Consider the following 24,215-nt stretch of genomic DNA (forward strand, 5'->3'; position numbering starts at 1 on the left):
CAACTAGCATTCATGAAAAAGGCTTTTGTGTGATCTGTGCTGTCCCACAGTGGAGCTATGGCAACAACTCCAGTTTGATCAATTAACTGTATCACTGTGTACCGGCTCAAACCATAGCATCACCTGAATGACTAACATTGCACTCTGTGTTTGACAGCTGACAAAGGGCATTGTTTTATTTTAATTGGAAGTATTAAGATCCAGTCAATTGAACATTACTAAGTCAGGGAAAGAACATCAGCTAGATATATATGAAATGCAGTATCACTTTATTTTTATTCAAAATGAACAACTTTCTGACATTGTTATTTTACAAATGCCTATTGTAGCTTAAGAAATTGACTACCTTGGGTTTGAACTCCACATCATGCTCAGTCATGTGGTCTTATTTTGTATTTTTTAAAAAAGGGGGGGAAAAAGGCATGGATGCACTGGACCAAATGAAATGACACCTGCAGATCAGACAGGCGCTCTTCTTACAGCTGTCAGTACTTCCAAGGACATGGGTGTGCTAGCTGCAGGCTGACCTGCAGCCTGCTATTGATTGCCAGGAGGGGTGGTCTCTCCCTCTGTGTGCCTGGCAAGGGGCATGCTGGCTATTGGGGTGGCTGGGGGAGCAGGGCTCTCTCTTGTGGTGCCAGTGAGCTGCTGTGTGTGCCTGAGGCGGGTTTCTCATTGCATCTGGGGCAAGGCGCAGCTGTGAGGTGTACAGTGCTGTAGCAAGAACTGGGTAAGTCAGTCAGAAGTGTCAATGTCTAGTAGGTTTGTTAAACTTTCCTCTGACCAATGCAAAGGAGTTCTTGTGGAGATGGACAATAATGTTCAGTTTCAGAACCATGTAAATTCTGTTCCCTAAATATCTGAAAATGAGGTAGTCAGTATGTTCAGGCCAAGTAGTACTAGGTAAGGCTCTGGTGACAGCCTTCCAGCCGTGTGGAGAGTCCTATTTCATTTTGGATGGCTCTGAAGGGTCAGTGCTACCTGCCTCTGCCCAAAGCCAGGCATCATCCCTCCGGAGTCAATGCCCGCGTGTTTTCAGGAGCAGCAAATGCTCCTCAGGTAAGTTTCTCAGGTAAGTTCATACGAAGGTGGAAACTTCTCCGGGCAGTGGCTGACCGACGGTGACTGAAACTATTCAAGGTAAAGCTGTGGCAAGACAGAACAAAACCCACTGGTTTCCCTTTCCCTGATTTATTTTATTATTTTTTAAATAGGGACACAGGTGAATCTAATTAGCTTTTTTATTTCAGCAGTTGGGTTTAATGCCCCAGCTAAATGCCGCTGGTTGTGGCGCTGAGGCGCATCCTTCCCCACACAGCCCTCACCCCTCACTGGGCGGCTGCCTGAGGGCTTCAGACGGGAGGGGGGGGCGGGCTCGGTACTATAAGGCTGCCCTGCCGTCCCTCAGCGCGCTGGGGCGGGTGAAAAAAAAAAAAAAACAAAACCTTAAAAATAAATAAATATTAAATAAATAAATAAATAAAGAGGGAGGGGGCGGGGTGAGGGAAGAGGAAGGGAGCGGGGCGGCCGCGGCCGCTGGTTGGCTGTCGGCCCGGCGGCGGCTGGCGGGGCGGGCGGCTCGCGCCACTTTCGGGAGCCGTTGGCGCCGGCCGTGCGCGCGCGGGCGCCATGGCCGAGAGCGGCGCGGGGCGAGCGGGCGGTGAGGCGGGGGGGGGGGGCGGTGTGTGAGGGGCCCTGAGGCGCCGGCCCCGGCCGGGTGGGCCCGGGGAGGCCGTGGGGACGCGGCGGGGGGAGCCGGGAGCACCCTGGGGCCTGAGGGTGGAGGGGGTTGGGAGCCGCATGGGGGGCCCGGGGGGGCTTTTGGGGTGTCCCCGCCGAGCGAGGGCGGCCCCGCGGTGGCCCCGTGGCGGCGGGCAGGGCTGCGCCGCGCCGCGTGTGCCGGGGTGTGCAGCAGGGCTCCGGCCGGCCGCTAGCACGGCGCCCTGCTCGAGGTAAGCAGCCGAGGTAAGCGCGGCGCCTCGCCTCACTAAAGGTTGTTTCCCGGCTGTTTGGCCGCTTTCAGCCATGCCCGAGGGTGGAAGTTGTGCGGCATCACGTTCCCGGCGCGAGAAGAAGTCGAGGAGGGGCCAGCAAGAAGCGCTGGAACGCCTGAAAAAAGCCAAAGCCGGTGAAAAATTAAAATATGAGGTAAACGTCCCCTGTCTTTCCTCCTAAATAAAAAGGGAGTGTGAGCTGAGAGGCTTGGCTACCCTTCATACATATCAAAAAATAGGGGAAACAAAAACAGCCTTTCAGCTCAGATTTCCCTTTTTTAATGTAAAAAACCTGCATATTTTAGAATGTAGTTGTCTTGCTGTGTTCTGACATCACTTGTTTCTTCCTGTTTTCAAAGCTAAAACAATTGTAATAATCGCAGGTCAAACATACACAGCATTTGCTTGGTAACTGTACCACAGGGAAGGACCAGCCTCTAAAACTTAATTGATTTAGTTAATGTTACGATAGGAGTAACTTTACTTTTTTAAAAACTTCATATAACCTTAAGCTAATTAATTTCAATGCTTTACGTGACTGAAATCCATTAATATTGACAATTGTTTCTACCAAGGAAGCAGTAGTCAAGTATTTTACTGATACAGCTGAAATCTGGCAGCATGACATTGTTACTGGCCAATTGATTGCAATGCCAGCAGGAAGTGACCTCCCCATTGAGGTGCATAAGTCTAAAGAAGCCTGAAATGCCTATATCCTTAAGATGCAAATTCACTCAGGCACAGAAGAGCATCTTCAGCGTTATTCTTTAGCATATCAAATCACCTTTTTGTTGAGCTTGTCTGGATGCTTAAGAGTAGAGTAAGAGTTCAGAACTGTGGTGGCTTTTTTTGTTGCGTGAAATGAGTAATAAGGCATCTCGGGTTCAAATGAAATCTCTGCTGGTGTTTCAATAGATTCAGTGTACTGTAATAATTTTAAAGATTAAAAAATGACCTTTTGTCACTGCCAAAGGAAAAAAAAAAAAAAAAACAAACTTAAACTAAACAAATAGTTGTGGTTACTAGTTGTGAATAATGGTCTAGGAAGATGTACAGTTCTTGGGAACTTTTGTGTTCTTGTTGATGACCTATATGAATAATTGGTGGAATGGGAGCTGTTAATCATCAGTGTACTTTAACTGAAGGTTGAGGAGTTCACCGGTGTGTACGATGAAATAGATGAGGAGGAATACTCCAAGATGGTCAGAGAACGGCAGGATGATGACTGGATTGTTGATGATGGTAAGTTAAGAGTCGTTTAGAGAATTATTTTGATTATAGTATTGTAACTCAGCTGGGTTTCATAATGTTCATTTGTTGATGTAAGTCATATTTCAGCGTGTTCCTAGAGTCATTTCAGTAGACAAAAAAGATGAGCTTTTATATGGAAATGAGTCTCTTCCATTGTTCTCATGGTAGTGTATTAGGATGGTAGTGAAAGTATTTTCCCATTAATAACTGTTTTTGAAATTTTATTTCCAGTTACCAGTGATGTACCTTTAAAAAGTGCTTTAATTGAGAATTTCTAATTAAACTTGTATTATTATATTTAGTCTAATGGAAGGTGCGGCTGAGAGTGCAGTAGATTTTAGCACTTGCATTTGTAACACTTGCTCTATGTTAAAAGCATTTAAGTATGTGAAATGTTGGATTATGCAGATACCTAGAAATATCACGAGACGGAATTTGAAATGTAAATTTATATCAATTTGGTTTTGTTCAGATGGAGTAGGTTACATAGAAGACGGAAGGGAAATCTTTGATGAAGATCTAGATGATGATGCTCTTGGTTCCAGTAAGAAAGGTAGGTTGAACATAACAGCTGTAGAGGCTCTTCTGGTTGCTTTTGAAAGGCACCTGAAATGGGCAACTTCTTGGTATCAGTATGTGGTGAATATGGCCACATGGCATACTCGAAGCTGTGTAGCTCAGTGGCTGTGACTGGATTTTTTTTAGTCTTTGTGATGCAGAGGATAATAGTGGTCCACAAACTGAGAGTCACCTCTAACTACTTTAGGGCTACCAGGGTAATTTTGCTTAGTCTTCTGTGGGATATGTATTCACAACAAATGCACCTGGGGAATGTCCACACTTCCAAAGCCAGTGTGTGAAGGATGCAAAGTCTCTCTTGCCAACCCTTACATACTCGTACGGATCTGGAATCAAATTATTTTGCCAACTTTTATTGCCTGATTGTGAGAATCCAGGCCTAGTGCTTAACTCCTGGACACTTGTTTCTTCTCTGCAGATGCTTCTGTGAAAAGTATCTTGGTCCTTTTTCTGGAGTATGGACTTGTGTGGGTGCAAAGATCATCCCTGAGGTGACTAGGCGAGATATGATGTTGATAGGGCTTTGGGTGTTTATTTATTTTTTTGATGCATGATATCCATTAGAAACCTGGCAGCAAACAAAAGATTATTAGGCTTCGTTTCAGCTGGCAGCTTAAAGGTGGAAGAAGTGGGTTACCTCAGCTGTCTATTCCTGCTAATAACAGATGCCTCAAAAATTTGACTTTTTGATGAAGAAATCACAAACTTTATCTTTTTTTTTTTCCTGTAGGAAAAGGTGGCAAAGCATCTGCAGTTGATAAAAAGAACGTGAAGAAGTCTATGGTGTCAAAGCCAAACACAATTAAGTCTATGTTTATTGCCAGTGCTGGGAAGAAAAACACAGATGTAAGTTACTGCATTTTGAAGTGTAAAGATTTTTTTTAAACTCATTCCCACTTTTTGTTGGGGTGGAGTAAAGCAAGGGTTTCTTTCAGTTTCTTTTGTCTAGTTCCTAGCGGGAGCTCTTGTTTATGGAGCATTCCTGAAAATATGAATGTGTTTTGTAGAAACACTTTAGCCATTTGCTGCTGGTCTCCTGACTGTGTTTGCAACTATAGTTGAGCTGTTTGACGTTCTTAAAGAAAGATGTTTGGCTATCTTATCTTGCAGAAAACTGTGGACCTCTCAAAGGATGATTTATTAGGGGATATTCTTCAGGATCTGAATGCTGAAGTAAGTGTATAAATCTGCTTGAGACAGCTTAATCCATTTATTTGTCTTGCTGTGGAACACGTAAAGAAAAAGAAAGTTCTTCCTAAAATGAAATCACTTGAGGTTGACTTCTGCCCTAGCACATCTGCTCGGTGTATCCTGTGTGTGTATGCAGTCTACCTGTCTGTTGTCTCCACTGCACAGAAGTTGCGTGACTTTACTGGTTTGATAAGCCCAAACTAGTCCCCCCTGCTCAGAGACAGTTTCTAATGTGACCCAGGGCCTGTGCGAATGCAGCCTTCCATGCTTCAGTCAGCGTGGAGTGGAGCAGGACTTGGTGTGCCTGGATGACGTGTACCGTATGTGCGCATCACCATGCTCCAGCCAGCGTACTGTAGGGTATTTCTGTCTGGCATGTTTGGGTTCACCAGAGGAGACGAGGGAGAACAGGTCAAGCAGATAACAAGATCAAGCAGATGTCTCAACTTCTGCCTGCCTCCTGCTTTCTACGGTTTGCTCCAGGGAATCAGATGAATACTTCCCCTGAGCTAGGAGTGCCAGATAGCTGCCGCAGCAGCCCAGAATGGACCGTCTCAAATGAGGCCATTCCTCCTCATCACTGAGTTTTCAGGGGGTTAATGCCCCTTATCAGGGCTTCTCAAAACTGGAAGGATTGTTCCCATGTAAAAGTGCTGTAGGGAGATACTAAATTAAAATACATTCTATCATAATAAGCTTAATATGTATGTTAGAGAGCAATAAGACGGTTATAAATATTCCAGGGTAAAGTTGTTCTCTTGGTATTGTGGACTTTTTCACATTTTTACCCCTCCCTAAGGTATTTGATTGAGAATTATAATAGCGTAGGCTATCAAAACCCTCAAATCATTAAGCAAATGCGTCTTAATGCTGTCAAATTTTGTGGAGTGTTAAGCAGGGGAAATAATGCTAATAATTACACTATGGCTTCTATTTAAATAGTACCTAGCTATTGTTTTTTGGCTTTGTTGTTTGTTTCCTAACCTTTCTTCTGTTATGCGTTGATATGGATGAATGCAAAATATCTGTACATATAAATAAGTTGAAATGTTTCTTCCTCTAGTATGACAGTGTTGAAAGAGCACTTTTGCCTTTCTTAAGGCATGTATGCTCAGTACTGCTATTTTAGCAGACATGCAGAACGTCCCACCAATTATTCTGATACTTGTGCATTAAAGGCATGATTAGCCACAGAAGTGAGCACAGTTTGAAAACAGTTTCACTCACTGATGACAGTTTTTCTCTCAAACTTTTCCAGAAAAAATCTAGTTTCTTTCCTGATGGGCTGATTGCTCAGATAAGTTTTCCTTTTAACATGGCTGAGTTGTGAATCTGGAGGTTTCTTTGTTTGGTGAATGACAAATATTGGTGGACTTCTTTCTCTTTGATGGAAAATGTTACTACCCAAGACAGAAGAAAAGGCTAAACAACCCTTCTCTGTTATGTCACTGTCTCTTTTTGTTCAATATTCAGACTGTTCAACCAAGTCCACCACCAATTATAATGCTGAAAAGAAAAAGATCTGCTGGAACACCACTGAATCCTTTCTCTGTACAGTCCCGAACTCCTAAGGTGAAGTAAAATAAATAAATAAATAAATTTAAGTTCTCATTGATAGCCATTAATCTGTTTCGGTTGGTTTGAATACTGTAGTCCTCTATTTCTGCTTTTAGGAATAACTTTTCTCGTTAGCTTCTTTAGTAATGTTAAAGTGTAACTTGATGTTTTTTTTCTTTCTCCCCATCCATGTTAATACATAAACAGAATATTACTTCTATATATATATTTAGTGTAGTAATGGTATGTAACTTTTACATTTGACAGATTAAGTTGTTTCTGTAATATTAGGTACCTCACATGAATGTGAGCTTCTGCTTTTTCCTCTTTTTCCTATGAGTAGAAAAGAACTTTGTGGCAAAGCATAGATGATGGGAAATGAAATAAGCAGAAGAAAGTGTATCTGTGTTGTGAAAGAGGGTAAGAGACTTCTCTTCTGCAGAATTGGAAAGCAAATGGAAAACTGAAGCTGTGGATATAAGTTGACTTTAGTGGAAGACTGAGTGAAAGGAGTGACAGGTTGCTGTGGGTGGAAGCCTACTGTTTTGATGAGTTCTGGTAAATGGGGAGGACTTCATAGCTGGAGATACAATGATATACTTGCTAAGAGTCTGTAGAGAGCAAGTGGAGTAAAGTAGATAAATCTGACTTACCATTAAAATAACAGAGTGAAACCTTTTGTGATACTGAAATCAACTCTTGACGCTGAAAACAACCACCAGTGGCACTTACTTCAACAGTTGTTTTGGAGCTAAGGTATAATTAAAAAAGTAGGAGATAGAGTAAGAGAGGATCTGTGTCTTTATGGTGCAAAGCAGAAGTTACTTTTATACTGAGGAAAAAAAAAATCCCAGATAGGCAGTTCTGGTGATGGCTTCTGTGGTCCTAGGAGTTTGGAGATTCAGGCAATGAAACAGATGAAGTGTACGGCCTTAGAAAATAAATGGGCATGAAAGAACATGATGGCAACTACAGAAGGCAAGAGCAAAAGTATTAGTATGAATAAATTCATTTGGCTGAGCTAGCAAAAATTTTTTTACTGAGGGCAGATTAGATCATGTTTGCTTCTGTTTAAGGTAAAGGATGGGCTGAATTTTGTTGACTGCAGTAGGAGTAGCTGAACTGAGATTAAAATCCCATAAATGATTTTGTGCAATTCTGTAGATAACCGCTTTCCCTGAAGTTAAGGTCTGGGGGCTTGTTGCAGACTAAGGGCCCATAGATACAGACACCTGTTGTTGGTCATGGTGGAGACCATTTCATAGACATCTTCTGTGACAAGAGTTTCTGTGGCTGCTGCTGTAGTGTGATAACTATCACACTTAAGTCACTACTGTCAGAAACACACGTTATTTGTGTACCATCTTGGAGTTCAGGCTTGTGGAGCATGTTGAAACATGGTATATTTGTCTGTATCTGTCATGTCTGTAGGGTTAAAATATCCAGTGGAGAAGCACTCTGCTCTCCAGTCCCATTCATTCTTGTAAACAGCTTATACCTGTGCACAACAGTAATGAGTTTAAGCGGCTGTATTGGTCTTTCACCATTTTTCCAGGCTCTGTCCCTGCGTGACATATATTGTCACATACTTAGCTGGCACAGATAGAGATTTTAATTTAGGAATGAGGTCATGCTACATGGGAAAATAATGAAAATAACTATACACTTGAGTAAATGTCATCCACGGCCTGTTGTAAACTGCTTTTTAAAGAACTGTAGAAGGAACTCATTTTGAGGAGTTCTAGTTGTCATGCTGCAGAATACATGAAGCTTTCCCTCTAGCCCTGGTTACTAGTTTTGCAGATAGCAAGTACTATATTTTTTTCTTTCCTTTTGTGCTCTTAAAAGAAAAATTTTAAACTCATGTCTAAAATGCTTTTCAGGTAATCACCCCTATATCAAAGAAAGCTCCCGCTCATGTCAGAAAAGAAGCTCTTCCTCCAGCTTCATTTCATCCTGAACATCCCAATTACACAGCAAAATCTGTCATAGCCTCTGAAGAGAATGGAGATACCAAGTATGTGCCAAAAAATACAGAAAATGGAGTAGTGGAGACACTAGAAGAAAAAGCTATTGAAGGTATCGAAAAACCAAATCTCAGCTCTGGATGTTCTTTAAATATGGCATGTTAGCGTAACACTTCCTAGTTTACACTAGTTACATGTTTAGCTAGCTTAAATGTGGTCTTTTACTCCTATATTAACATTTAGTTTTATGTTCATGTGTACGGTTTGCAGTCTGTGCATGCAGATGTAGCGTACAGTGTGTCATTTTAATGATTCAAGCCTCTAGTTCTATGTGCAACACTTCCAGCTGACGATCAGGGGATGGTGGATTTTGATGATGAGGACTTTGATGAACCTATGGAAGCAGAGCATGTGGGAACTATACCTGAGACAGCTGAAAGCTTGAAAAGAGACAAGGAAGTTGAAAAGAAAGAGACAGAGCAGCTGGAATCTGAGAAGAAAGGGACATCTGCCTTGTAAGGATCTCTTTAATTTTCTTAAATTTTCTTCCTTCTAGCAAGACGCCTTTCAGTATGTACAAGCCTTAAGTTAATTTTCATATTTGTCTTTGCCAATAGTATAACTGTGATACAGAATGATGACAATGTGATGTGATGGTTTTTTTGTCATGAACTTAAAAATGGTCAAGTTGAACATGCTGATAGCTACTTTATTGAAAAACACTTAATATTTCTGGGATTTAGCACATAATAACACTTATTTCAGTATGTTGAGGTGACTTAATTTGGGTGTGAACATACTTTAATGCCAATAAGCAAAAATAAGGAATACCTAAAGATGCTTATTCTAAGCAACCCAGAAGGAATTTCATAGCATTAGTTGTAGTTAAAAGTATTGTAGGTAGAAGTAGTTTAACCTTATCATCAGCTGTTTTTGGAAATAGAAGAAAATATTTTTTCTTCCTTTTTTTTTGTTTGAAAAAAATCTTGAATGTTTTCATAATTTGAAAATATAAAATAGTCCAAGGCCTAAACATCTAATGACTCCCAAAAGGTAGTTTTGTTGAAATAATCTGCTGTTCCCACCGAGCAGCTTTTACAGATGGATGGATTTATTTGTTATGTAAAGGCTTGAATGGCTGAGGCTGAAATTGAAGCTAAATGACTTCTAAACCCTGTGTGTTGTGTAATGAGAACCATGGTTGTTATGTGGATTTCTGTCTTTGTTGCTCCATCCTTCTTTTCAGAAGAAATCTGAGGAAACACAACTGCTTGGAGTATTTCTTGGTAGTGGAATGAGTGACCGAAGGTGTGAGAACTCTGGACTGGAAAAAAAGTAGAAACAATGATGGTTATAGCAAAGGCACAGTTTTACTTCTTGTTTGTTTCTTCCTCTGCAGAAGTTGTTCTCTCCCAGATGTCTCATGCTGGGACAAGGTTGAAGAGGATGAAGCTGATTTGATAGCGACAGACGTTCAGCTGGACCCCAGTATCCTTCCACTTGTGAATGGGGAAAATGATGATCAAGTCTTGAGGTTTTATTGGCTGGATGCTTATGAAGATCAGTACAGTCAGCCAGGTCAGTTCAGTTAAAGGCACAAATTGCCATTCTGATTCTTTTTGTGCAACGGGGTTTTTTACACTGGCCTAAGTTATGTCTGGATTATTTCTGTCTAGGTCCTGTAACTTCTGTTTCTCTGCCACCTTGTCTTCAGTGCAGGGCACTCTGAGTGGGCAAAGAAAGAATGTTGTCTCTTGGTCTAGCATAACGCTGGGGTGGTACAAAGGCAGCTGCTAGCACTTCTTGATGTTGGTGACCCACTGGCAATCTTAAAATCTTTGTGCTCTAGGAATAAGCTGATGTTGTTAATTTCTTGTGTAGTGGCGCAACAGTTGAGCATGCTTGCTTCTTTTTTCTGGAAACGTACCTTAAAATTCTGGTGGATAAGTAGAAAACCTGTACAATAGCAGTTGCATGATTTTGTATAAAGGGGAAGGACCTTTTATAGAGGGAAGAAGGTGGCCTGAAGGATGTAAACTCTATCTAGATGTTTTTATTCAAACCAAGTAATTCTTGAATATTGTTTCTGTATTAGCATCTCTAAGCTACTTTGTGCAGCTGAAGTGTGAATCCTGGCTCTCATACCTTCCAAACTGCACCTCTTTGTCTTCCAGCCTTCACGTGAGAAGTTGTATTCACATCTGTTCTCAGCACTTCCCATCTGTTCTTTTCTTTAAAATCCGAGATTTCTCATTTGTGCTTTGTGCAGGCTTACCAGAAGGTTCTATCATACCTTGTTGAAGGCATTTTGCTGTGATGCTGTAAGCGTTGAGTCAGATACGTTTCTCTGTTACACCTTTCTTTGTAAGTTGGGATGCTGAACTTAAATATGAGACTGTGCTGGGTTGAACAGCTTAGTGATAGGAGTGGTAATAATCATAGATATCTTGATGAAATCAATGGCTCTAATATAAAATTGCTCCTTTTAAAGACCCCACTATTGTTCTTTTCCTTTTTTTTTGTCTTCCAAGTCAGTGGTTGCTGAATGGAACATAATTATGAAAGGATTTCTGTTCCGCGCATGCAAGGAGTGTTCTTTTCTCATTATGACTTTTTCAGGATTGAATAATAAAGACTGCACCTGTTTTCAATTAGTAGTGTAGAAGGGAAAATTTTGGTACAGCTTTTTGTTTAACATGTTCATGATCTTTGTTTATGCCTCATTTGCTGGGATCTCAAATGCATCGCCTGAAGAGTAAATACCATGGCGTAATCATAAGACTCTTTCAAACTTAATGATTTGGCGGAGGCTTACTTTTCATAACTCCCCTTGCTGTCTCAGGGAGAGAACTTGAGAATTGTAATCCTATTAACATTTTAAAGAAATAATAATTAAAAAAAGCCCTTTCTTTCCCTGGAGCAAGATGGTTTCCCTGTATCTTGACTTTGCTTGCCTTTTGATTCATTGGTAACTTGATCTTTCTTCTCACAGACTTTGTTTTATAAGCTTTTCTTTCTTTTTTTTTCCCTTTTCTTCCTTCTTTCTACAAACAAGTTTACAGGGGATGGAGTCCAGTATCTCTCCTCTAATTTCTTGGTTTTACATGTGAAATGTCTCTGAAAACTCTATGAAGTTGGTCCTGCTTTCAGTGTGCATGTGTGTTGGGGTGGGAGGTGTGTGTTTGTGGACCAGCTGTGACCTCCAAAGGTTCCTTCCATTCTAAATTAATTTGATTCTGTGGAACCTGGCAATTAAGACCACTTACTTGACTGTGCTAGAGTTGATTTGAAGTTCGTCTCTGCAATACAGCTGTCTTTTTATCCTGTATTTGGGCGTCTGTATCCTTCTTTCTACCTCACCTGCTTACATGTATACCTGGCAGGTTAACTTCTTAGTGCTCTTAATACTGCCAGCTCTTCAAACAACCAGCTCCTGGTCTGCGGCCTCTGCCATAGTTTCATCTTTTTGTATGATTTACACCCACCTGAGCCCCTCTCCTCTCTTGCAGTGATTGCTGGGGAAAAGGACTCCATCTTCCCTGTCACTTAGATCTGTAATTTCAGCTCTTTCTAGATCCTTTTATTCAAACTGTCTAAATCTTGAAGATTGTCTCTGTATTAAAATCTCTAAAATACTTTGTGCAGCTGAAGCATGTATCCTCGCTCTCGTCTTCAAAACTGCAACACTCTCTTCTCTATCCTCAACAAAAGTAGTCTTGTTCACATCTATTCCAAGCACTCAAGAAATGATTTTTTCTTAGCCTGTCACTCTAACTCTGTCATCCATCTTAGTGCATCTGCACTGATTTATCTGCTGTCTAATGGAGTAAGAAAGGTACCTTTACATCTGAGAGATTGCACGGCAAAGATAATTTACAACTCTTAACAAAGGACTTGTTTCATGGATTGTCAGACCAAGGAGAAATGTAGGTTCCAAAATCTGCCTTACGTGAAACATTGTTTCTGAGACAGTCTCAGCTCTGATATTTCTGATTTCATGAATAGCAGTGTACTGTAGGGAGCCTGTCTCTCGTGTAATCTAATTCCAAATTATTTATGGAGTTCGAAGGGGAGTCAAGGTTTCAAATTGTACGTGGAAGTTCATTTTACTTGGAAGTCAGCTACACTGCTGCTGTGTTGTGCCACAGTTTACCATCGCTTGATAAGCAGCTTGCAGCATTTTGATGCCAGATTCTCAGTGGCTCAGAGATGTGCGTGTACAATAATGACATGGTCCACAGCAAACAGTCAGTTGCATCAGTGCTGCTGTATATGGTCTTTTTGACCTGTCTACTGGCATTACAACTACATGCAGGAATTCTTGCAACATAATAAATCTTGCAGTGTTCTTATCTGCTAAAAATAGCCAGTTGAAATGTTTTTAAAACCAATCAACTTCTAGTTGTTGTCTTCTGTATGTGTTTCTGTAGATTTTTTAAGTAAGAGTCTTTTTAAGAGTCTTAATCTCACAGTACTAACGTGTAAGAAAAGAGGATTAATTGTTCTGGTCTAGCCGAAGAATGAGAAATTGCAGATGACAGAAATGTTTCAGGAGTGATTGACAGCACAAGCATTCTGATTATCTTCAGCTTTCAGTGACTTCTTCCCTCTCTCTCTTCATGAATTATCAAACTAATGTAGATAGAAATGGAATATCAGATCAGAATTCGGAGACTGGTCGTGTGATGCCATTTTGAATTTCATATATCAGGGTGTTGTTACTATAGTGATGGAGGTAGGGGCATGAAGAACTATGCATATAACCATTTACAAAGCTGATGTTTAAAACGATTCAGAATGTGCTGATGCACTGGAAAGATTTGTTGTTCAGGGACCTAAACGAGGAAATGGTTGTGTTTCTGTGCCAGAATGTGTGATAGCTGCTTTAAGCAGCACTAAGAATATGGAATTCTTTGCTCTGCTGTTATTCCCTAGGCGTGGTATTTTTGTTTGGCAAAGTTTGGATTGAATCGGCAAACACCTACGTCAGCTGTTGTGTGACGGTGAAAAATATTGAGAGAACTGTTTACCTACTGCCACGTGAAACAGTAAGTATATCTTTTAAGCATGTCAAACATAAGTACCTTTCATTCTGATTATGGCAGGTTATGAGTTCTAGTAGTGTGTTTACGGGAACCGTCGTCTGTTGTCTGATGCCAGAGGTAAAGCTGTGTGCAATGTATACATGGTATGTCACGTGAGATGCAGAGTAGAGTGTTGCTGCTTTTCCCCAACCCTAACTATCAAGTGCAGACAAATTGTTATGTTTTGGATTTGCTGCTCACGGAGTAAAAATGTCTTGGAGTATGATCAGAAAACTTCAGAGTTTTCTCAACACTCTGTTTTCAATTAATATTTTTAAATGAAGGTTTTCCTGGCTGATTGCATTGTAGTATTCCCTTTGAGAGGAAATAAATGGTTCATAATACCAAAGCAAAATTCAACTTATTGGTCCTGTCAGCTGGCTTTTTTTTTTTTTTTTTTTTTTTTTTTAATTTGTGGAACGTGACTTTTTCTTCTTTATAGGAAATCGATCTATCTACTGGGAGAGAGACAGAGACTCCGGTAACAATAATGAGTGTCTTCAAGGAATTCAATGACAATATTTCACCAAAATATAAGATTATGAAGTTCAAATCCAAGGTTTGTATATAAGCACGCTATTTGATCACGTTCTGTTACGGTTTGAAAGGTGGGAAGTCTGTTGATAAACTATCCAGTGGGAGAGGTTATGCTGAAATGCAAATATCAGATCTTAGTGTCAAAGTTGAAAGTGACAGTGTGTTGTTCAGCAGATAGATCAGTACACTGGGATTAGATCATCTTTATATTTGACCAACTGTTATATTGAGGCTTATATGTTTGCATGTTTTATCTTCTCACATTGGCAGATTTATCTTTATAATGTGTGCTTTTCGGGGCAGAGATCGTTGTAGTGAGCTTATCCAAGAGTTAACATGTTGTGAGGACTGTCTGGTCTTGAACCTTAAGCTGGTCTGTCAGCTGGAGAGTTTGTGTGTGGGGAAAGGTAGCTAATTGGAAGAAAAGATTTCTTCAAAATGAAGTGCTCAGAAACTTCTGTGTTTCTTGAAGTAACATCATTAGGCTGATAAAGCTGGCTTTCGCTGTAATTACCGGTGGTGTGGAACTCAGTGTAACTTGTCCCAGGTTAGTGAACTTGTGACTTGATAAGATTCATTCTGGGATAGTTGATCAGCAGTTGGGATGGCAGGTAAAAAATATAGCAAAAATGGAATTTAACAATTTATACGTGAGGGAAAATAAAACCAAGTAATTCAGGTTGGAAGGTATCTCGGGATGTCATCTAATGCAAAGCTGGAGTACTTTGGGCAGTTTAGGCTGATGAAGTGAAAACGTCAGTATTGCTTCTCAAGTGGCAAATCTGTGTAAGAAATGACATCTCAGCAATATGTGGCTTAGTGTGCTGCTTACATCATTTAGGGAAAATGAGGGCTTCATTAGAACTTTGTAAAACATTTATTTTTTTTCTAGCTTTTTTCTCGAATTTCTGATCCAAATTTAGCTCTTTCAGTTCTTTCACTGTTACTTTTCAAATATATTTGATCATAACTTACTTGTTTTGTGTGAAAATTGGAAAGGGGTGGGGGGAATTTAACAATGGGTAAGAAGTGTGTAATAGCTCATTATTCAAAGACCCTTTCCGGAATGAGAATCAATTCCTTGTTAAAACATGTTGCAAAAACTTGTGCTCCAGAAAAGAAAAGAGGGGAAAAGGCCTTTGAAAAGATGCAGATCTACTTAAAAAAAAAAAAAAAAAAAAATAATAATAATCATCATAATTTAGGAAGCTTCTATCTGTTCCATTGTACTCAGGAAAAAAAGTATGGACGAGGTAACAGAATAATACTGTTTAATTATCAATGATGGCTTTTAGAAATTGAGGTAAGCCACATACTGAAAGTATTCTAACTGTTATTTCCGAAATTAGTTCAAAGCTTGTCAAATGTTTGCTGATTTTTTTATATAGAGCTTGGGATGAAAGACTTGACTTGTCTGGGGCTGGCTGCAGTGCATCTGGGATTCTTGGGTGTTGTACAGGACTGATCCCTAGCAGGGAGAGGCAAGTAGCAACATGAAGGCACTGTTAAGGTCTTACCTAGCATATTATAACACTTGATCATGCTGATGAGGAAGCATGAACTCACGTGACATCAGATAAGGAAGATAGCAGTAGGGAGGATGAGACAAAAGAAAAACCAGTTGTAGCAGAGTTAGGAAAAGATTTACTATTAGATAGAAAAAGCTTTATTTTTTTTTCCGGCCTAGTAAAGTGGAGAGTAATGGGAGGAGCTTTTGGCTCTCTAAAAATATGAAATGGGGATGAGCAGCAAGAGAACTATTTAAAGGACAGTTTTAGCACAAGAACATATTTATGAAGTTTAATTTGTGAATAAATTAGGCAAGATAATTGAGGGTGCAGAGAAGCTCTGGAATAACCCACCGGAAGTGTTTCTAAACAAATAGAATTCAAATACTGTTTGAATTTGTCGGACGCTTCAGCTTACTGAATTTTTACACACTTAACATCGTAGAAGACTCTCTCTAGTTTTGTTTTACTGGCTTTTTTTTTTTTTTTTTTTTTCTGATCTTGATGGTTACTGCATCTTGGAAGGGTTTAATGAGCTAGCGGGGGTACAGCAAGTCGTGTGGGGGATGAGAGGAAAGATAAGGGAGAGCGGGGCTGCCCGTGGGCCTTTGGAGGACTATTCAAGGAAAGTATTGTAGACTCAGCTATTCCAGCTGAACACAAAGTTTACTGTGAGCAAGTGGCAGGGTCCTGCAAAGCACACCGGGCCAGGCTTGCATCGCTGCAGCAGGGGGTGCTGTTGCTGCCTGCAAGGTAACTGTGGAATTACTGGGGTGGTTGTCCCATTACTTCATCCTCTTTTGCTTTTGTTCCACTCGGAGAGCCCTCAGTTTGCCTGGTTATATACCTTATTAAGCCCTTTTTCTTAAGGAGTCGCCGTGTTTCTTTTCCTTGCAGTCATGCCACCAGAGCTGTCATGTTATACATCCTTTCCATCTCTGTTTCCACGTAGCTGTGCTGGGCTCCCAGATGGAAACGCTGGTTGCATTCAGCTGGGTTAATGCTCCAAAAAAGGGATCTCCACACAGTTGTGACTGTATGGGGTTAAGAGTTCATGTTTAGAAGAGCCCCCCGTTCTGTGATGTGCAGTCACTGTTCCTGTTAACTACTGTATTGAAAGGGTTGGTGTTTTTTGAAAGATTTTTGGAAAGGCTGATGGCAATATTTGTCAGGTGAGTGGGACACTCGTGACTGATGTGCTGAGGGTAATACACAGCAGTTGTGTCTCAGTTCTGGCATCGTACTGTGACACGTGGAGAAACTCGTATTCTTCCACCATTAGCTGGGAATTAGAAAGGTTACTCGTGTACCTACGATGTGCCCAAAGTTCTTTTTGTTGAGAATATCTGGTTTTGTGATGATGTGGAGGGAGCCCCTATTAATACCCCGAGACAAGTTGTTCTGGGGCTGTGCGCGTGCGCCAGTGGCGGCCCTGCCGGCACCAAACTTTGTCACTGCGAACAGATACACTTAAGCCGTATCACTTCCTCCTGCACCTGCTGCTAATTGCAGCTTCAGTGGGTTGCACTGCTGCCAAGTTAGCAAGTCTTCACAAATCAATTTGAAAGCAGCCTTATACTCCACTTAGAAACTTCGCAGCTAATCACTGCTGCTCATTTCTGCTCTCTGAAGGGCCACTTGAAGGGCAGATTACTCTGCAGCAAAGCATTCATTCACTGCAGTTATGACCAGAGGCTTGTGTAATTGAGCTGAGCTCTGTGGAATAACGCAGATGAATCACTGCAGCATACTATTTTTACTCTGCGTTCAGCTTGCGTTTGCAACAAGAACTTGTTTGAAGCCTGAGAGGTTAAAAAAAAAAAAAAAAAAAGTAGTATGTGCTAAAAGCAATGTACGGCCATCTGTGACACTGTGGCTGGGATGCGCTGCTCGTGTGAGCTGCTGCTTTGGCTCTACTGTTCAGACCTGCATTTGGAGGCTACTTTCTTACACCGTTCTGACCTCAGAGTGATGCAGTTGGGCCAAGTTACCTTACTGCTTTCTGCTTCTGTGTCAGTGTTGTAGCATAGTCATGGTGTAACACAGTCGAGTAGCATGGATGTGTAAGGGTGGTGCAGATGGTCTGTGAAGTGTTGCAGAGCATTTCAGCGAGTACCATAGCATCGCTGAACAGGATACTGTAATTGCTTGGAAAATGGAGGTAATTGTTCTTAGAAACTGACAAACTGAGCATGTTGTGAAATTGTTATTGTTCTCAGAGAAAGCAGAAGTGATACTTGACTTTCAGTGAAGTTGCACAGGGCTTGATACTGCTTTAACTATCTCTGTGTTACATATAAACAAACTGACTACTTTCTACTAAAACCCGAGTCAATCATAAAATATTGTCAGAGAAAGCGTGTAATAAAGTAAACAGCTCTTGGGTCCCTCTCTGAAGTGCCTGCATGCTAAAGCACAGAGCATGGAAGGAAGAACTGTGCAGCTGCAGGTTTACTCATTGGGATTATGGATATGTGGTGGGACAGGGTGTGGTAAAAACCATGGGCTGGGATGGTTCCTGCTCGTGTTTCTGGGCCCGGATTAGAGGGCAGGCCAGTGGGGTGAAATCATGGTGGGTATCTGCTACAGGCTGCTTGATGGAGGAAACAGAAGATGAGGCCTTTGGATGAGTGGAAGAAACCTCACTTTTGCCAGCCCTGTTCCTTACGGAGGGTTTTAACAACCACACTGTCTGCTCTAGGGGAGGTGCAGCAGGGCACAAGCAATGCAGGAGGTTTCTGGAATGCAGTAATGACACCTGAACACAGCTGACTGGGGACCTCATGAGGGGAGACACTGGACTGGGCCTCGTTCCTACAAGCAAGGAAGAACGGGATGGGGATGTGAAGTTCAGGGGCAGCTTTGGCTGCAGTGTACAAGAGTTGTTGAAGTTCAGGATCATGAGAGGGGGAGAAAAAATCAAAAATCAGGATTATAATCCTGGTGTTCCGGAGAGCAGACTCTGGCCTGCTTGGGTACCTGTTGGAACAAATCCTATAGAAAATATCCGTGGAGAGAATAGGGGTTCAGAAGAGCTCATTTACTTTTCAAAGACCACCTTCTCTGTGCTCAAGAATGATCCATCCTCACAAGGAGGAAGTCGAGCAAAGGTGGTAGGTGTCCTGCATGGATGAACCAGGAACTTCTGAATAGATTCAAACGAGAAAAGGAAGCATGCAAGAGGTGGAAGCAGGGTCAGGTGACCCAGGAGGAACGTGCAGGCACCATCCAAGTGTGCATTAGGAAGGTCAAAGCCCATCTGGAGATGAATCTGGTAAGGAAAGCAAAGGGCAACAAGAAAGGCTTGGAACACTTGGACTGGACAGATAGATACAGGTCCCTGGGATGGGATGGGATGCACCCACGAATGAGGGAGCTGGCCAATTCCACCGTGAGGCCGTTCTTGGTTACCTTTGAGGGGTCACGATGATCAGGGGAGGCTCCTGAGGACTGAAGAAAGGAAGTGTCACTGCTAGCCTCAAGGTGCACAAGATGATGACCTCCAGAGGTCCCCTCCAACCTCAGCCATGCAGTGAAGGATTATCCAGGGAATTACCCTGCTGATCCAGCCTCAGCGCAGTTCCTGGGAGAAGGCGGTAGAACATCTAGTTGTGAAAGGTGTTTACACATGCACAAGGAAAAAAAAGCAAGAAACAAAGTGCTTGGGAGTGCTCCGTGTGGATTTACAAAGGGGAAATGGGACTTAACCAAGCTGGCAGCCTTCTGCAAAGAGACGACTGGCTTGGTGGACAAGGAAGAGCAGTGGCTGTCGTTTGCCTTGAGTTAGTAAGGTCCTCAGCCTGTCTCCTATCCTGGCCTCCAAGACAATCTGATGAAGCAAGGGCTTACTGTATGCTTTTTGATTTGTGATGGTTAGTATGCATGTGAATCAATTCTGTAGAAACTGTTCATGCTAAAAAGACCAACAGAACTGAAACAGTCTTACTATCTTTAGATGGTTATAATGCAAAGAAGTTGCAAAAGTGGTAATGTATGATCCAAACCCTTGATATTTGAAATGCTGTGTTTTGGTTGGCCTTTATTTCACAACCTTTCCTATTGGACAGAATTAATTTTCAATTGGGAATTATTGGAAAAGTAACTATATCTTTCTTTTATATAGAAAGTGGAAAAATATTATGCTTTTGAGATCCCGGATGTTCCAGCAAAGTCAGAATACTTAGAAGTTAAGTATTCGGTAAGTATAATTTGTCTGATGAAAGAACGTAACCTGCTTTCCTACCCACTTAATATTTTTTTATTTAAAGAAAAAATTGTAGGACTTGACCCTTAGTAGCTAGTGGCTGTACCTGTGTTGAGGTGTGTAGGTAGTTGGTCATTGTTTGTTTTTTTCTTTAAAAAAAAAAAGGGGGGGGAGGGGGGGAGGTTATTGATGAAGGGGAGGGATGTTTCCTATTCCCCAAGTTCAGAGATTAATGCCTAAGCTTGTGGCTTTTTTTTGTTACCATTTGGCTACTCGTTAGTCCTTAACAAAAAAAAAAAAAAGTTGTTTATCAGGAAGACTAATATTTGTCAGTGTTAGCTGTATCTGTGCAAATAAGCCCTGAGAGGGGGAGAAATGCATATAAAAACTGCTACATTCTGCCTGCCTTCTCCCCCAGTTAAAACTTGCTTATTGTGTATGTTTATTCCAAGTATTTTTATATTACCTTGTCTTGCTACCAAATCACGTAACCAGCCAAACAGCCCTTTAGCTGTGCTGGGTCAGGGCCTGAAGTGCTGTCAGATGTTTCAAATTGCTTGCTACCTTTGAATGTGTTGTTGAATCCACGTGTATAGCTGGTATCTCTGCGTATATGGCTTTTGCAAATAGCAGCTGGATGAGCAAATCTTCAGTTGAAGAGCTGTAAAATTGAGCAGCAAAGATGGGAAAAAGATCCCATGAGAACATCAGTAGCTACTCTTAATTAGCAGAAATACTTGACTTGTTTTCAAATGTAGGACTCGGCAGTTGTGAACCATTTTGGCCAGTTGCTGAGGTAATGCCTTTTTAACCCATTTTTTATGCTAGTTTGAGGTGCTAAAGCAGCATCCCATAGAGATTTGCTATCTGTCCTAAATCTTTCTTCAGCTGTGCAGAAACACTTTATCCAGCTTTAATCATCGGTCATACAAATACTGTAACTATCTAATTAAGTTTCTCTATTAAAATGGTCATTGAGCACTGTTGTAGTCTTTCCTGATGATAATACTTCTCTTGCATCCAGTATGGATGAAGAAGGTTTGCTTCGGTGCATTTTTATATTAGTGTCCTGATTTTAGGTACTTATGCACCCATTTAAGTAGGGTCAATAGTGTAATGTCGTGAATTACCATAAGATATTACAGATGAAGGCTTTGCCTGTGGGAAATTACAGTGATTTCAGATCTTCCCTGGTTTTGTTAAGGTGGCGTCTGAATGTAGTGTGTCAACATGACTGTGGTGGGAAAGGACTGACTGCTTTTTATTACTTGTTAGGCTGAATACCCTCGGCTGCCCCAAGATCTGAAAGGAGAAACGTTCTCACATGTATTTGGAACTAACACCTCTAGCCTGGAACTCCTCTTGATGAGTAGGAAGATCAAAGGACCGTGCTGGCTGGAAATAAAAAATCCACGTATGGTGCTTTGCTTGTGAAATTCTTGCTTGTTGAAAAACGCACATAACTATAGATTGTGAGGAAAAACGTAAATTCTACTGATAAATTCCCATCTAGCAAATTAATTTTGTAATTTAACTGTGCAGTTTTCATTACCTAGTACAAACTCTAACTTTTTCTTCATATTTTAGAACTCCGTCTGTATGAAGTTGCACACTGTGCAGATCAGATGATAGCTTTGAATGGCATCATGAGGGAACTGCAGTCCATAGAAGCTGCTTTTTGGTGCATACCCTAAAGCAATTTATATAATGTATAAAGCAATATAGTGAGATAGCTAAAAGTTACTTTCCTAGAAATGTACTCCTTTTTCTTCTCTTAGTAATTTAGATTTTCAGGAAAAAACAAACAAACATCTTTTTAAGCACAAGCCACTGATAGATGGCTTTTTTTCTTGCACTAAAGAAAGTTTGTGGTGTGGAGCCTTTGTATTTGAAATCCTTTTTGCCTCTTGATTGTGGCATGTACTACTTACAGGTGGTTATGCTGCCTTACTTTGGTTTGGTTGGAGATAATCGTTGGGCATGTGCTGTGTATTCCCAGGAACATGGGGATGTGTTAATCATACTGGACAAAATCTTTGAGGCACTTCAAATATAGTATTGACAGTATTGAATACTGATAGGATAATTTTCCTTTTCAACACCTAGCTCGTACAAAGCTGGCACCAGTAAAAATTTTGGGCTGCAATAGGCAAATTGTACCTCTTCATACCTTAGAGATTTAGAATAAGCATGTCTCCAACCATTCGATGAGTCTCCTATGGCTTCTCCAAAGAGTGTCATCAATAACGAAGTGTCAACAAAGAGTGTAATCAATAACAAAGCTGCCTGTGCAGTTTGAGTGTCAGTGTTGGGTTTCCAGAAAGGTGTCAAATAGTTTTGCAGGGAGTAAGATAACCATGTCTACCGACAGCTGTCTTCAAAAGGTTAATCCCTCAGAAATGTGGCCTCTGCTTCCTTGTAACAGCCTATACAGAGTTACCTCATCAGCATCTTTTGTGAATGAGCATTTGTTTATTTCTTAAAGCAAGTAAGGAATGACAGGCCAAAATAATCAAATGATAATGGGTAGTTAACTTTTTTTCATCTACCCATTTATGTTTTCTGATTTTTTCTTTTGGTTGCCACATCTAAACGTGTCTGCCTAAACTTCAGAAATGTAACTGATGTGTGAATTGAGAATTTAGTAGACTTGGGGCATCTCGGCTGTTAAAAGGAGAGACAGAAAATCTTGGCCTAGATACAAATATTCCCTCGCTTTTTTTGGTGTTAAAGAGCCCCTGATGTGACTAGGCTTCTGACTGGTGAGTGAGGGCCTTGGGAGTCCCCAAAATTTTGGCAGGATTAATCTGGATCTTGGACTATTCCACAAAAGCAAAACATAGAAGGAACACACTCTTTATGATGGTACTGCTAGAGAAGTCTTACCTGGGATTCCCAGAAGAATGAAGGTGGTTCGTGTTGTTTCCTTAGAGCCCTCCAATCAGTCAGTCAGCTGGTGTAAGATAGAGGCAGTGGCCTTGAAGCCTGCTTTGGTGAACGTGGTTAAAGATACTCTTCCTCCTCCTCCGCTTGTGGTCATGTCTCTCAGCATAAAGACCACCCAGAACCCTCAAACTCACCAGAACGTGGTAAGTAATTGCTCTTGATTTTGGTTTGGTGTTGTTTTGTTCTTTGTACTACACTAATTTTTTTTCAAAAGGCTTGGAAGAACTTCATCTTATAAACCATGTCTGAATATATATGCTACTGAATAACCTTCCTGTGCTGCAAGCACTTCAAAGAAACATTTACTAGAGGTTGCTGGTATAGATCAAACTCTGTGGGTTCCGTGGAGCAGTTTGGTCATCATTTATTGAGACAGTAGATCCTACGTATTTTTAAAGCCTTCTATTTTGTCTGTTATGCATAATAATTATGAGTAAGACTGTCCCAGAACAGCTGTTAATGGATTTTTTTTATTATTTTGTAGACTTGAGTGTTACATGTTCTAGGTAAAACTACTTTTTTCAAAGTAGAATGAGAACCTGCTAGTACCTATTACTCTGCTGTGAGGCTCTTTCCTTTTCTCGGGAAGTAGGAAAGATAACGGTGGCCATCCTCAATTGCAGACTGCAGGCCACAAAGCATTTATCTGTTTTGTAATATAGGTCTCTAACTTAGGAAGAGCTTTTATAGGATAGTTGTCTCTCAGTTATTGAGTGGAAAAAAAAAAAAAGCTCACTTTTTTTTTTTCAATCAGAATTAGCCTTCTTGGTCGAATTAAAGCCTACCTAATGGTACGTAAACCAGATACCAGTAGAACTCTGCTTACCAAGATTTTCTAAAGCCTGTTTAATTTGTTTTCTCTTGCATTTTCTTAACCAGTGTAGGGGCAGTCAGGACCTCTGCCAGCAAAACAAGCAGAAGGATCAGTAGAGTTCAGAGCTTCTGAACACTGAAACTTCTTGGCTACTTCTTGGGTTTTTGGAAGTCTTCACTGCTTGCTCGGGGGCAGCCCTTCCTAGGGGAAGGCTTCTGCATGTCTTACCCCTCCCACATCTCCCCTGTACTTTATAGGTGATCCTTTAAATTATGGGGTTTGTTCAGACTCAAGAAAATTTTATAAAAGCAAAGTTTTCCAAAATGAATGATTTCTCATGTCAAAGTTCTGAGATAATCTTTAGGAATAAGTTACGTGAGATCAATTGATAACCTTCTGTTTAGCTTCTTATATTTGGAGTTTGTGTTAATAAAGGATTTTATTTTTTTTTTGTGGAAGTAAGAGAAAGCAGGCAAGGAAACTTTTTTTTTTTTTTTTTTTTTAAATTGTCAGGGTGGAGAAGAAATGTATGTTGATAATAGATCATGTGTATTTTGACATGTATTTTGTACTTCCTTGGTCT

At 40.9% G+C, this 24,215-nt stretch overlaps 1 protein-coding gene across 1 annotated transcript in view; it reads left to right on the forward strand.

Annotated features, from left to right (window-relative positions):
• The first annotated feature begins 1,587 nt into the window (after positions 1-1,587).
• The window catches only part of POLA1 (DNA polymerase alpha 1, catalytic subunit), a 204,154-nt gene continuing 181,526 nt past the window's right edge, over positions 1,588-24,215 (forward strand). Inside the window, exons 1-15 of the mRNA XM_082751865.1 lie at positions 1,588-1,660; positions 2,024-2,148; positions 3,140-3,236; positions 3,718-3,798; positions 4,555-4,670; positions 4,935-4,997; positions 6,489-6,587; positions 8,456-8,651; positions 8,886-9,054; positions 9,939-10,117; positions 13,475-13,587; positions 14,066-14,182; positions 19,792-19,866; positions 21,148-21,286; positions 22,804-22,961. Of these exons, the coding sequence (XP_082607991.1) occupies positions 1,630-1,660; positions 2,024-2,148; positions 3,140-3,236; positions 3,718-3,798; positions 4,555-4,670; positions 4,935-4,997; positions 6,489-6,587; positions 8,456-8,651; positions 8,886-9,054; positions 9,939-10,117; positions 13,475-13,587; positions 14,066-14,182; positions 19,792-19,866; positions 21,148-21,286; positions 22,804-22,961 (1,758 nt within the window). The 5' untranslated portion in view covers positions 1,588-1,629. The remainder of the gene's footprint in view (positions 1,661-2,023; positions 2,149-3,139; positions 3,237-3,717; positions 3,799-4,554; positions 4,671-4,934; positions 4,998-6,488; positions 6,588-8,455; positions 8,652-8,885; positions 9,055-9,938; positions 10,118-13,474; positions 13,588-14,065; positions 14,183-19,791; positions 19,867-21,147; positions 21,287-22,803; positions 22,962-24,215) is intronic.

This window comes from Aythya marila, assembly GCF_965140915.1.
Source record: "Aythya marila genome assembly, chromosome: 1".
In the NCBI taxonomy this organism is placed as follows: domain Eukaryota; kingdom Metazoa; phylum Chordata; class Aves; order Anseriformes; family Anatidae; genus Aythya; species Aythya marila.